This window comes from Cricetulus griseus, chromosome 2 (assembly GCF_003668045.3).
Source record: "Cricetulus griseus strain 17A/GY chromosome 2, alternate assembly CriGri-PICRH-1.0, whole genome shotgun sequence".
Classification (NCBI taxonomy): domain Eukaryota; kingdom Metazoa; phylum Chordata; class Mammalia; order Rodentia; family Cricetidae; genus Cricetulus; species Cricetulus griseus.
In genome coordinates this window covers 216727282-216742022 of record NC_048595.1, presented here as the reverse complement: position 1 = coordinate 216742022, position 14741 = coordinate 216727282, and the positions used below count along the sequence as shown (strand labels likewise).

The 14741-nt window shown below is 38.3% G+C and overlaps 1 protein-coding gene across 4 annotated transcripts in view; it reads right to left on the bottom strand.

The window, feature by feature from the left end:
- The window catches only part of Dsc1 (desmocollin 1), a 29380-nt gene that overhangs the window by 8499 nt on the left and 6140 nt on the right, over positions 1 to 14741 (bottom strand). For all 4 annotated transcript variants that reach the window (XM_027404393.2, XM_027404394.2, XM_027404395.2 and 1 more), the window contains exons 5-11: positions 13844 to 13999; positions 7883 to 8027; positions 6088 to 6254; positions 4506 to 4640; positions 3026 to 3211; positions 1780 to 2039; positions 1520 to 1662 (exon numbers count right to left, since the gene is read on the bottom strand). In XM_027404393.2, the coding sequence (XP_027260194.1) occupies positions 1520 to 1662; positions 1780 to 2039; positions 3026 to 3211; positions 4506 to 4640; positions 6088 to 6254; positions 7883 to 8027; positions 13844 to 13999 (1192 nt within the window). The remainder of the gene's footprint in view (positions 1 to 1519; positions 1663 to 1779; positions 2040 to 3025; positions 3212 to 4505; positions 4641 to 6087; positions 6255 to 7882; positions 8028 to 13843; positions 14000 to 14741) is intronic.

The following is a 14741-nucleotide window of genomic DNA, read 5'->3' as shown; positions in this document are numbered from 1 at the left end:
TTCTCTTATTTCTATGATATAGATTTATATAATACATTGTATAATATTACATGCATTCACTAGCAAACACTACTAGCACATTTTTATATGCATGTGTTTATTTAAACTATCTAACATGGTTCCAGTAAAGGTTCATTTCAAGAGTTGACAATATTTGACGAGACTCTCTATAGAGTAGGTTCTAGAACTAGTCTTTTGTTATTGTTGTTTAATAGAAAATGGGTTTTTCATACAATATATTCTGATTACTGTTTCAGCTCCTCACAGATCCTCCCCACCTCCCCACCCTCCCAAATCCATACCCTTTCTTTCTCTCTCCTTGGAAAAACAAACAGGCATATAAAAACAATAATAACATAAAATACTACAAACAAAAATAGGACAAAATACATAGAAAAAAGAGCCAAAGGAAAAGTACAAGCAGCATATATAGACTCAGAAACACTCACATATGCACACAAAAATCCAATAAAATTACAAAACCAAAAACCAGGTATATAACATATAAGCAAAAGACCTGTAAGGTAAATGTCCTGGTTAATTTAATGTCAACTTGACACAAACTAGACTCATCGAAGAAGAGGGAGCCTCAATTGAGAAGATGCTGTAAGATCCCATTGTAAAAGAGCCTGTAGGGCATTTTCTTAATTAATGATTAATGGGGAGATTTTTCTTAATTAATGATTAATGGGGGAGGATCCAGTCCATTGTGGGTAATATCATCCCTGGGCTGGTGGTTCTGGGTTCTACAAGAAAGCAGGCTGAGAAAGCCATGAGGAGCAAGCCAGTAAGCTGTACCCCTCCATGGCCTCTGCATCAGCTCCTGCCTCCAGATTACTGGAGGCACCATGCTTTTAATAGTGGTGTTTCATTAACCCTAACAACAACAACAACAAAAAAGCCCAGACAAGGCATTATGAAATTTAAAAAGAAAAACATCAAAAAATACCAGAGTTTGTTTTGTGTTGGCCACCTACTGCTGAGACTGGGGCCCTATCCTTAAGTGTGGCTTGTATATACTATGAGACTGTTGAAGAACACTATTTTTTTTCCTTTTTGAGTGGTTATAGAACTGCTCTCAACAATCACAAACTCCAGCAAAGGTGTGAGCCAAAATTGGATTATTTCTTTAAGAGATGCTCAGAATAAACCTACCATGAACTAGACTGTTTTAGATGGGTTGAGCCATTTCAGCATGTTTATGGCATCATAACCCAAATGGAAGAGGAAGTAACTCAGAGATCCCTCAACAGAAATGAGTAACCAATACTCAACATAAGACTTTGGTCACTTATTCTCAGGTAGCTTTGCTTGAGGAGTGGACAGAGGACTAAATGGGTGATCAGAGTCTAATGAGAAATCATACTGAACACATTGTTTTTTCATTGTAAACTATTAGTACCTCAGTGTAAACAATGACTGAACTAAAATTTGACCTAGACACAGAGAGTTCTTACCCCCATGCTTTCTTAGACATACATTGTACATTCACATTTTATTTTTATAAAATGTCACTCACTTGCATCCATCGCCACTACTGAAATATTGTATTGGTTGTTTTTCACAAACTTTGACTCTCTGTCTAAAACTTTTAGGGTTTTCAAGACTCCGGTGCTTTCATTAATTTCAAACCAGTTATCTTCATCTCCCACCTTCTGATACCTGGATTTTAAAAATCAAACATCAAATGAGCAAAGAGAGAACACAATGAGCATCCCTAAATATGAAATAAGTTCATGTCCCAGTAAAAGTGCAGGAGCTTTCAGGAAAGCACACCACCTTATGCCTTCAGAACTGCTTGTTTCTGGGTCCATGGCCTTGTAGCCCAGGAGCTCTTGGCCCGCTGGCAATCCATCTTTGCTCTGAATGACTTTGACGGGTGGCTGGCACTCAGGGCCCTCGTCGCTGTCTCTAATTTTCACAGTGACAGTAGTGGTGCACATTGTGGGGGTTTGTCCATTGGCAGCTTTAGAGAACTGGGCTTCATTAAGGACACCAATTTGCAGAATGACCTGGCTATTGACTTCATAGTTCAGTGGCTGTGTATAAACATACATTGATTAGTCAATGTAGTGTTGTGCAAAACACTGATGATTCCAAGTTTTAATACAAAGGGAATGCCATTCTTACTTTTAAAATGTTACTCAAAGTTAGTATTAATGAAAAGGTCAATTATTTGCTTCTTAAAATGGTTAAAATCAACAATTTTTAAGATTCAACAACTTTCCTTCCTAATTTTGTTTTGGAAGATCCTATCTTCATTTTTTTTATTGTAACTTTAAACACTAATAGGATTGCAGCATAATAGTTTCTAATCCAAGTAAGACTTGTGAAACAAGTTAAATTTCAAGGAAAATGGTGAAGGAAAGAAATACAGAAGCAAAAGTGAAAAAGAATATACAGTGTAAATGTATGAGAATCTTATCAAAAATAACTTCTTCAGAAAGCTTTTAGCTACCTCTGGGAAATAAGAGAAAAGACATACAAGAGGGAGACATGGGCATAGTGATTCAGAGAGCAGCCAGGGAGTGTGCACACTCAATGCCATCCACTGAGGCAAGTAAAGTATCAGATTCAACATTTCTCTGCCATGGTTATCCTCCTCTACACAAAAACAAAGTTTGTGTCTGTATGAGTAAGAAGGAGTAAAATAATAGGAAAGTGTCTGTGTCAACCAGTGTAAAGCATTTCAGCCCCATACTGCACTATTGTGGTTATACACATACAGGAAATATTGATTTTTAATATGTTTACTACACATCACCTTCATGTATATAATGTCTTTTTACCAAAGCCCCATTATCTTCTCTTATCCCCTTTCCCCACCACAAAATCCCTTCTTCTTCCCAACTCGTCCTCCTGGCTTATTTATCTGTGGATGGAGTGGCTACATTGCTGAGCCTGTGTGTCCTTTAATTGCCTGTAGCTCCTCTGAGAAGGGCTCACAGAAGGTGGGTAATTTCTATATCAATGCTGAAACATGGACTTGAAAGGGTTAAGGATTATCTTTATGATTATTACATACCTTGACAACACACAAGACTCCTTCATTTGTATTCGGATCGGTTGTGATTTTGAAGTACCCATTTTCATTTCCTTGGAGAATTGTGTACACCGCCTTTGAGTGAGGAGTGTTGGGCAAATCTTGATCTTGTACCTTCATTCTTAGAATCTCAACGTCAATTCTGTTTTCTTCTACTTCTGTAGTGTACTGGGAGTAAAATGCCTTTCTAATTATTCATCAGAGTGGTTTTTATATTTAAAATTATAAAGAATGTAAGATGGAGGTAATAGACACTCATAATTTGGAAAAGAATTTATGTTTCATATCTGGCTAAATTCTTTCTTCCTAATCCCCTTTACAAATCCCTTCTATTCACTGCAGGTGACTCATCTCTTAACTGCCAAAGTTCTGTGAGGTGATTTTCCATCTCTCTGATCTGAAGATTGATCTCTTCTCTAATCCTATCTGGCATTTAGATTTTGTACCCCTCCTTAGACATAGAAAACACCAATTAAATTACACTGACATATTAATCACATAATACTTGGTAGCGAGAATTTGTATGATGGAATTTTTTTCATAATATTGTGGATTGAACCTGGTGTCTCAAGTATGCAAAACCAGAGCTCAACCCCTGAGCTATGGCTGTTGTTCAGAATTACCAATGTTCAAAATAATCTTGTTTTTACTTACTTAGATTCACAAGCAAACATTTTAAGAGAAAAGTTTTCTCTGTCTCTTTTTGAGAACTTAAATCATAAGTATCACTCTTTGAAATTAAAAAAACATAAAATATTAAAAGACTAAAAAGATAAATTATAATCTGCAAGAGAGGTAAGATGAATTCGTAGAAAGATGAAAAGGATTGGATCTAGATTTAAATCCTGGTTTAGGGTCTATGTGAATGAGATCTTTGACAGTCCATCATTGTATTAGACTCCTTATTCTCTGGCTAAAACTCTGGTGTAGACTCATGAAAAAATGCAAAGTTGCTCATTAAAAGTAAGAAAAACAACCACTCCTTGGAAATCTCATCATCTATTATGCCTCACAAAATTTACTGGCTAAGGCACTACACAATAGGAGCTGGGGGCAGGACTTCTATCTGACCCCAGCAGAGGATATAATGCCAATTCCTATCCTTCTTCAGAACTTGTAATACATGGGACATTAGAAAGAAAGTCTTTTCTTCAGTTTATAAAAGAATTTAATTCCAAGGATCCCAAAACTGTAGTAAACTTAACCAAGAAAACATGGAACACATGTGCCCCATCAGAGGGGAAGAATTAATTTTTCAGCAGCCAAGAGCAAGACTACTTCCTTACATCCCAAAACTGCAACACCTCAGCTAGTATTCTTACAGAAACCATGTTTTTCTCACTCTTTTGTTATTAAATGATGACTATTTAAAGCAAAATGTCTGTTCTCAAGGAGCTGCCAAATTCTAGATCTTGTTTTTAGTATGAAGGAATCTAGACAAACAACACACAAGTGTACTCACAGAAGTTTGGGTGAAATATGGTGAGTTGTCATTCTCATCCTCCAGTGAAATTGTGATTGTGCCTGTAGTGAATAGACCAAAAGGCTGGCCCCCCATGTCTCGAACTTCCATCACTAGCTTATAAGTATCACATTTCTGTGGAAAAAAGAAAGGAGGGAAGGGAGAAAGGGAAGGAGGGAGACAGGGAGGAGGAGAGAGGGGGGAGGGAGGGGGAGGGAGGGAGGGAGGGAGGAATTAAAGGGCGTTTATTGGGGAAGATGTATATTTCCCCTCACTTACAATTATTGTAATACTTTTTGTGCTCTACTTATATTAAAAATATGCTTTAAATTTTTTATATGTCTCTGTACACATAGCTGCATGCCCATCCCTGAATATTATCTAATAAAAACATTTTAAATACAAATAACAAACAAGAAATCGAGCAAATGGTAAAGCTAATTTCAACTGTCACTTTGCCTAGATTTAGAATCACTTAGGAGACACAGCCCTGGGCATGCCTGAAAGGGCGTGTCCAAAGATTTGATTGGGGAAGAAGATGTCACCCTGTTTGCTAAGGGACAGCACCATCCTGCACTCTGAGGTCCCAGACTAACATAAGGGGAAACAGAGATAGACGGCTGAGCTGCAGCACTCTGGTTCCTGACTGTGCAGTGTGACCAGCGACCTCACACCATTTCTTCCTGCCATGCTGAACTGTACTCTCAAAGCTGAGCACAAACCAAACCCTCCTTCCTTGAGTTACTCCTGTCAGCTATTTTCTCACAACAAAAGAAAAGGAACCAACTATGCAGAAGCCGATGTTTACATGTATAATTTAAACGTCTCCATTCATAATTGACAAAACTTAAGCAAAACCCAGATACTCTTTAGCTGAGAAATGAGATAACAGACTTGTACATTCAGACAACAGAGGGATAGTGTGTTCTGTGAAGTAATGAGTTATTGAACCATGAAAGGACACAGGGGAATGCAGATTAGTAGGAGAAGGCAGCCAGTCTAGAAAAGCTTCATACTGTATACATACTTAGACTGTGACATTCTGAAAAGGGTGAAAGTATGAAGAATCTCTCTCCCAATCCCTCCCGTCTCTATATATATGTATGTATAGACATCGATATAAATGATACATATTTACATATGTCAGTGATCCCAGGAGTTAAATATCAATGGACAGTAGACCTGTAGGAGTGAACCTGTGTTGTGTGAGTATGGAAGCAAATGGGAATCCACTGACTTTCTGCTCTTATTTACCAGTGATTCTAAAACTTCTTTAATGAAACATTTTGTTCGTTTTTTTAAATTGCATACATTATAATGAAATTACTTTTCCAAATGAGAAATGAAATAAATTAAAGCAATGTTATTAAGACAGCATATCAGCACAATGAGAGCAAGTCAGACCTGTCTTAACCTTGTACTATCTCAGCATCTCTGCAGAGGCAAAAGTCTCCAGAGAATGCCTGGGCATAGCCTGGGAAGAAAGCTTAAGGAGTAAGCACAGTGGCTGCACTGTAATCATCCTGCCAGTAATTACCGGCTTAAACACAGTGACTGATGAATTAATGCAGTGATCCATTACCTCTCTGTCCAGTAAAGGCGAGGTGGTAGTGATCACACCCGTGTCTGGGTGTATAGAGAAGTGCCTTGGGTGATCTGGGATTTGTTGCAGGATTTTGTATTTCAGACGAGTGTGTAGGGTTCCTGGCTCATCATGGTCTATGGCAGTCACTTGTCCCACTGAAGTTCCTGTTTAGATAAAGCCGGTATTGTCAAAATTTTAAATCATAATACAATTGAACAACAAACAAACAAAAAAAGGCACCACTGCAATATGTTGTACACACACACACACACACACACACACACACACACACACACACACACACACACACCAGTGATGTTTACAGATAATCTGAATATTATACAAATGCTCTTGTAAAATTCCCCCAAGCACCTCGTACTGGAACTTCAGCTAAATGAATACTGTGGAAAGCATGGCTTGTATTTTTACACTCAAGAAAATCAGACATTTGGTAACAATGTCTCTCAAATTCTTTTTCCTGTCAACAATTGGCAGCTAACAGCCGTTCCTGGACTACTTTTAAATGGCAACTTCTCTCTTGTAGCACAATTTAGTAAAATGTCTTGGTAAAGCACAGACTTTACATGTTACGTCTTAATAAATGTGCTGAATTATTCTTAAATGCAAGCGGTTGTTAATATAGGAGAGAATTAAATGCAATGTAGTGATCCGTAGTTCAGAGGATATTCATAGACTGGACATTACAGCTTTACAGTTACTTCTAAGAGGGAAGTATCATATCTGCACATGACCCAGAAGCAGAATGCAGAGGGCTGTAACTAACTACACTTCTTACAGTGTTTTAAACACTGGGCAGTTTTCTTACATTCTTCCAGAGGCCCAGAGCACAATCTTGGCTCCATATATTCTCTCTGAATTTCTAGCCATATCCCTTCTTCTAGAAAGCTCCCAGCTGAATAAAAACACAGCAATTCTTTCCATGCTACAATATTTCTGTTATATCGAACTACCAAAAACCAACAACTGACCCTAGGGAGAACTGAATCAAGTAAAGATTACCAGAATTGTGGTCATGATATAAAAAGGAAAGGGTATGAACTTACTTCAAGTATAAGAATAAATTTAAGAAAATTTGCTCAGACCAATCTAACTCTTAATAGGAAAACTATTTCTAACAGGTAAACAAAAGATGAGTATAATCCAAAGTACCAAAAAATGAAATATTTATTGATATAATGTCTCTCTTTGTAGCCAAGGCTGGCCTTATGAAGTCCTGATTGGTCTTGAGTATACAGATATCACTGATCTCTACTTTCTGGGTACTGAGGTTTAAGGGATGTACCACCATGCCTAACAAACATTTTACATTGAAGTATTTTGAAGTGCAAGTAACTTTTTATTAAACCATTGTAAAATCTAGGACCAGGAACATAGCACAAAGGGTAAAGGGGCTTGTTTCTGAGCCTGGCAATCAGAGTTCAAGACCCCAAATCCACTGTGCAAGGAAAGAACCCATCCTTGACAGCCTCATGCACACAAACACATACACATACACACACACACACACACACACACACACACACACACACACACACACACACACGATACATGCACACATGTGCATGCACACAGGCACACAAACACATACAGACACATATATACACATACACACATAACACATGGACACATATGCATGTACACATGCATACAAACACATACAGACACACGTATACACACATGCACACACATACACACATATGCACACATACATGTGCACACATAGGCACACAACACAATAAATTATAAATGTTGTTTTTTAATGTGAACTTACCAATTCGGCAATTTTCAGGCACACTAAAAACTGTCAGTTTGGTTTCAAAATATGGGGCATTGTCATTGTCATCTTCAACCTTGAATAGCAAGGGGAGAGGGTAGTCTGGGGCGTAGCCATCAGCAGTGGTTGCATATCCATACACCTGGAAGGAAGACAACACTGTCAGCTGATTCTTACGTGACAAAACATGCACAAAAGGAAGCCCAGGAGTAAGGCAAAGAGTGTTGTTTAAGAACATCATACACAGCCATGCATAGCTAAGAAATGACACAACATATAGAATGCAGAGTCACTGTGTGCATGCACCATATAGTTTCAGCCACCTTGAAGAGTTATTTCTCATTATTTTCCTACCAAAGGCCCATGTGCTCCCAGTACCATGAGCTCCAGGGGCTCTCAGAATTAATTATGTATCTTTTGACTTGTTAGAACACAGGTAGACCCATTGAAGTTATGCTCATAATGACTGTATCAAAGCTTATAACGGGTTTCAATTTTATTATACCCAGATACATATCACAATTGTATCTGGGTGATATCTTTACCTGTATTTTCTATCACAAACTTGTGTTTCTAATAAATGCTAATAAAAACATATTCATTTCTAAACTATATGACAATAGGATAATCCTGATCCCAGCTGCCAGGATTTAATGTATTTGTTCTCAAAAGGCTGGTTTCAAAATTTAAGACCAGATAAAATAAAATTATCTATTAGATTACAAATGTCTTCAGCATTTTAATGAAATATTTTATTGGTCTATAAAAACTATATATTTAAATTGTACTTTATTAGTCATTTGTGGGAAACTATAGATATGTACCAAGTTACATCTCATGGAAACTTTACATTTAAACTAAACTGACTTACTTAGTCCATTACTTTCCATCTACTGGCAAAATAGATTTCTGTTTCATTTAGGTTTTGTAATTAGTCCTATTGTCTCAGCAAAGGTGTTTTTTATTGTGAAATTGGATATAAGAATGAAATGAAATATGGATTTAATAATCCAGATTTTATTTCAAATTTCCCATAACATATGATTTTTATAGTCATTGTAAGGTAATTTGTGGTGGTGATATAAGTTTTACTTTTGGAAGTAAATGCCACTATGACAATGTAGATTTTGACATTTTAGGGTCTAATAGATGATGGACAGAGCTGCATGTCTGGGAACAAGATCAGCAACACTCCACAGGATACCTCTGGGTGAAAAGGGAAGAGGCCAGAGCTTTGAAGATTTTTTTTAAAAGGTGTAAACCTCCAACAACTTGAAAGAAAAATCTTTGCCACTGTCTTTGTGGAATAATTAGGAATGGGTACAAAAATCTCCCTTCTTATAAGAAAAAATACATAGAAAACACCCCTCATATTTGATAACTGCCAAAATGCTGTTATGAATCTCTATAAGATTAGCTAAATTTAATAATAAAAAATAACTCTTTAAACTGCAATGATGGAGTGACCTGCCTGGAAAATCTTCAGAAGTCAAGATAAACAACATAGCTTGGGCAGAAGACAGAATATGAACACAGTAAAAAATAATAGTTAGTTGGCCCTAAGGCTGTTATTCTCAGCCATTGGATAAATGAAATTATTTTAAACATAGCAACTTATAATTAAAAACTCACATTTCTATAAATTAAATAAAAGCAGACAATCAAGAAATTGAATAACCCCCCCCCCAGTACAAAATTCTGGAGTATGTATAGTATATGTCTCTAAAGAGTTCTGTTTGTGTGTGACATGGTCAGTGTTGTGTCACCCATTAGAACTCCTCTGTGGCAGACAGATAGCTATTAACAGCCTAAAACTAACGAGACAGATTCCTGGAGGTTATAGATCACCAAGATACAAAGAATAGTGATAGAAACTTAAGCTGTACTGGAGGAACAAGCCATACAATTTATTTTTAAAAAAATGAATTGTTGGAAAAGACTAAAAGAACCAGAGATGGTTGATGATCCCAAGGAAACAGTATCTTCCAGACACAATATGGCTAAGGCATATCTGGGCACAGAGACACTCTGAAGCAAGCTCAGGGCCTGCACAGGTTCAAACCAGGGAAAGTCCCAGCACTGAAAAGAGGAAGTGGACACAAATAATAGAGAAGCCATTTGCAATTGATACCTGCAAGAAGGGAAAAAAAGGTTTTTTTTTCCCAATGGAGCATCATTTGGAAGCATCACACTTCCAGGAAGATTCCATGTCCAAAAGCAGTTAGCCAACACAAAATAAAAGCCGTGTTTATTGTGTGAGGGTTTGGTTTTTGTGTTTATTGTTTTGTTTTTTATTTTAATACTTTTGTCTTGCTGGGTTTTTTGTTTGTTTTGTTTGGTTGTTTTTTTTTTAACCTTTATTATCTTAGTGTGTGTGTTTTATTTTATTTTGTTTTTCAGAGAGAGATTAAGTTGGATGGGTATGGAGGTTGGTAGGGCCTAAGAGGACTTAGGGAACATAAAGAATAAGCCATATAATTTTTAAATAAAAAAAAGACAGAAAAAGACAAATATATCTATACAGTCTTTTATAGTAAGCTAAAATAATTAAACTGTTGTTTTAAAATACTGATATGTGTGCCGACCTGACCCATAACAAGAGCCCTCATCCAGTGGCTGATAGAAGCAGAGACAGACATCCACAGATATACACTGAGCTGAAATCTGGAATTTAGTTGAAGAGAGAGAGGAATGAAGATCGAAGGGGTCGGTACCAGGTTGGAGAAACCCACAGGAACAGTTGGCCTGAATAAGGGGGAGCACATCGACCCCAGATGCTGTCGGGGAGGCCAGTACAGGACTGATCCAGCCCCCTGAACATGGATGTCAATAAGGAGGCCTCTGCACTCCAGGGAGCCCCTGGTAGTGGATTAGTATTTTTTCCTGGTGTAAGAAGGGACTTTCAGAGCCCATCCCACGTGAAGGGATACACTCTGGCCCTGGACACATGGGGAAGGGCCCAGGCCCAGCCCAGGAAGATGTGGTGGACTTTGCAGAGCCCCTGTAGAGGGCCCTACCCTGCCTGAGGAGTGGAGGGTGGATGGGGTGGGAGGTAGGTCAGGGGTTGGGGAGGAGGGATGGGGTGAGGGGAAGGAGAGGGAGAAGGGATTGACATGTGAAACAAGCTTGTTCCTAACTTGAATAAAAAAAATTAAAAAAATACTGATATGTAATTTTAGAGCATATTAATTAAAACTTTTCCTTTGACAAAGAAATCTTCTAATCCATCCTGCTTCTGGTGATTTTATTGTTGCAATGTGTTTACATCGTCTTGTGATATTTCACTTAGTAAATTCGATTTTTAAAAAATATATTTTACAAGTGGTATTTCTTAATGCCCATTAAGACATGAACATGAGAGAAACAGGGTAGCTCACCAGATGAAATTGCTCAAAAGTCTAACTTTGAATATTGACTCCAAATTATTTTATTCATCTCCCACATGAAAATGTAAAGCTAACAACTCATACAAAAAGAAAGGAACTCTAGCCACACAGAAAAATGATGCTGAGGACGGAAGAGCATGGCTGAGATTGAGGCTGGTGCGGGGATCTGGGGACCACAGGTGAGAATGATGGAAATTCATTGGGTAAATGCATAAAAGTGTCGAGCAATAGTAAAAACTTTGAAAATTTCAAAGAAGCTTGTATTAACAATCCCCTAACAGTATTTATAGTAAGAAGCAAGGAAAAACAGAAGGTTGAAAGCCAGCCCCTATCAGAACTCTCATAGAGAATGTTCAGTGAAGTGAAGCTCTGCACTAGGGCAGCAGTGCTTCTTATGTCTCAGGCAGAGTGCCTTGTGGGTCACCGCTCTGCTTCTGGGGAAGGCGTTGTCAAGGCAGTGAGTGGTTACACTGTCTCTAGCAAGTGTCTCTTGTGTGTGGACAGAAAGGTGAAAGTGTTTCCGGTGGGGTTGGGTGTGGCATACACATTTAGCTTACATAGGTGAGACCCCACGTGCGATCAGCAGAAAAAAAAAAAAAAGAGAGAGAGATAAAAATAGAAACCATGATGGGCTACAGATAGCTCTGCAACAGAGCCCTCGCTGGCCTCCTATGCCCAATGCTTACATTCCTCTCCCAACACTTACAATACTAAAGATGAAAAGATTACAGTGACACTTGGCTTCTCTCTGCTACAGCTTCAATCAACATTCTAAAGAAACAATTTAAGCAGGGCGTTGGTGGCACACGCCTTTAATCCCAGCACTCAGGAGGCAGAGGCAGGTGGATCTCTGTGAGTTCGAGACCAGCATGGTCTACAAGAGCTAGTTCCAGGACAGCCTCCAAAGCCACAGAGAAACCCTGTCTCAAAAAACCAAAGGAAAACAAAAGAAAGAAACAATTTAAGGAGCTGGAGTGATGGCTCAGTAGTTAAGAGCCCTGGCTGCTGTTCCAGAGGACCTGGGTTCAATTCCCAGCAACCACATGACAGCTCACAACTGTCTGTAACTCCAGTTTCAGGGGAACTGACATTCTCACACAGAGTATATACAGGCAAAGCAGCAGTGCAGATTAAATAAATAAATCTTTAAAAAAGAAATAGTTTTATCTTATTAGAAGCAAAATATGTTTAATCTAGAGAATTTTGGAAGAGGCATAAAATTATAAAGAACGTGTCACAACAGCCCACCCTTTGCCTTCAATTATGAAATATCTACAGTGGAAATTATGTTGTTTTAAAACTCGTTCTACCCCAATGAGTTCTTTAATGATATTCCAGGACAAACACCAGCCTCCTCTTTGTCAGTTCTTTACCAAGCACCTCTCCTCTTGATTTCTCCTTCTACCTTCGTATTTCACATTCTAAGTATCAAGTAACGTTCAGGTCAGAGTTGGTTATAGTTGATTTATCTTTCCATCCTTCATCCCTCTCCCCCACTCTCCTCTCCCTCCCTTCACCCTTTTTTTCTTTCTGTTCTTTTCTTGCTATTTCAGTAGACTCCCACTAAACAGCCCAGGCTGGCCTGAGATTCACAATTGTCCTGTCTTGGCCTCCCCTCCACAATGATGGGATGGCAGGTCAGTCCAATATGCCTGGCTCAAATAAGTCATTCTATTGTAAATGCATCTTCTTGGGAGCTCTCCACCCTCCTTTAACAGGTGGCTTTCTGTGGCCTCCAACTCCTGCTGAGTTCTCAGAAGGCTGCTAAGATGCCTCTCTGAACTTCTAAATAGATATTTCTCTTGGCTAAACTCTATCAGCAAAGAATGTAGTTATCAACCTCCCTTATAGTTGGCAATTGTAAGAACTTAACTAGTGTCCCTCGACATCATCCTCCTAAACCAATGGGGATGTTCTTATACTCCAGTTAAAGATGAGGATGGCAAACAGATGTGTGGATTTGTCTTTAGATAGAAGCAGAAGAGGAACTGGTAAATAAGTTCTAGATGCCTAAGAAGACACAATGCTATTCAGGTGTTAAATTTCTGAGGAATGGGGGGACGAGGTAGTATCACCCCACTAAGCAAGGCCTGAAATGGTGGACCCAACCAACTTTTACACACATTCAGAATCCCTTGGGTGACGAACCCAGCTTAGAACAATTAGCTCTGGGTATTCGCCCAAGTACCAGTTTTACTTATCTTGTTTTTCAGATCTCATGTGTTTTTCAAAGTAAAAGCATGGGTAAAAATAATTGAAGTATTTTATTACAGAGAACTTTGAACTCGAGGAAAATCTGGTTACTTCTCCAGAGCTTACAGATAAACATCTATGCTTGAAATATGTCCTTGTATTTTCACACACCCTCCCTTTCTCTACCTATTTGCTTCCCTTATTATACCCACTGTCACTTTTTCAGCCTAGCACCAATGGAACTTTGAGGTTTATTTTGAATAGTAACAATCTACATATTAAATAATTAGACACTTAGTATTTGCAAAACATAATACTTAAAATACTAAGATATGAATAATAAACCTCTAATGTTAAACAAATATTTCATCAATCTTACCAAAAATTGGTCATACTGCTCACGGTCAATGCTTCGGGTACAATAGATGTCCCCAGTGTCTTTCTCTATGTAGAATAAATTGAAAGGTTCTTTGTCTACTCCTGGTCCACCGATGGAGTAAAAGATGGTATAATTCTGGGCAGCATCAGATTGGATCTGAAGAAGAGATGATTTGGAGAAAGAACAAATACATCTTGACCAATATCTTAATCTAGTGTCTTGTGAAAGTTTCTTTTTAATCACTTTCTCTCTTCACTTTGTTCCTTTGCCCAACATCTCCCAATGTTCTCAAAATCTTATCTCAATTCTTCCATGTGTGAAGCCACAGACTCTGTCCCTTGCTTGATCTTTAATGTTTTACTATCCATGCAGTTCTGCAGCCTGTGGAGCAGTGTGCCTTCGCTGTCCTGTTCTGTTCCTACACTCAGTGTGGGAAACGTTTCTGTGCTTTCAAAGCATTTAGCATTAAAAACTGTTATTATCATAGGTGAAGTAATAGAGCTTCTTGCACAATTAATTCCACAAATTTTTCCAAAGCTGCCCTATTCTTTCATTTCAGCTGTGTGGCAAAGAGGCAGCTCACTTACTAAACCAAAAAGTGACCAATTTTTAGGGGATAAGTGTTCATTTAAGGCAAAGTTGAGCTATGCAGAATTGGTAGGCAAACTCTCTGCAAATCCTTGCCTAGAGATCTAGCATAGGATGAGAGAGATGACCCAAGAATGCGGATGTTTACCACTAAGCTTGACCTGAGTTCAAACCTTCCACATGGTGGAAGGAGAGAACCAACTGCTTCAAGCCATCTGACGAACCATACACACATGTTTCTAGGGCACATGCATACCCCCTACCCCAATTAAATGAATACAGTGTTTAAAAAACACTTGAAAAACAAGTA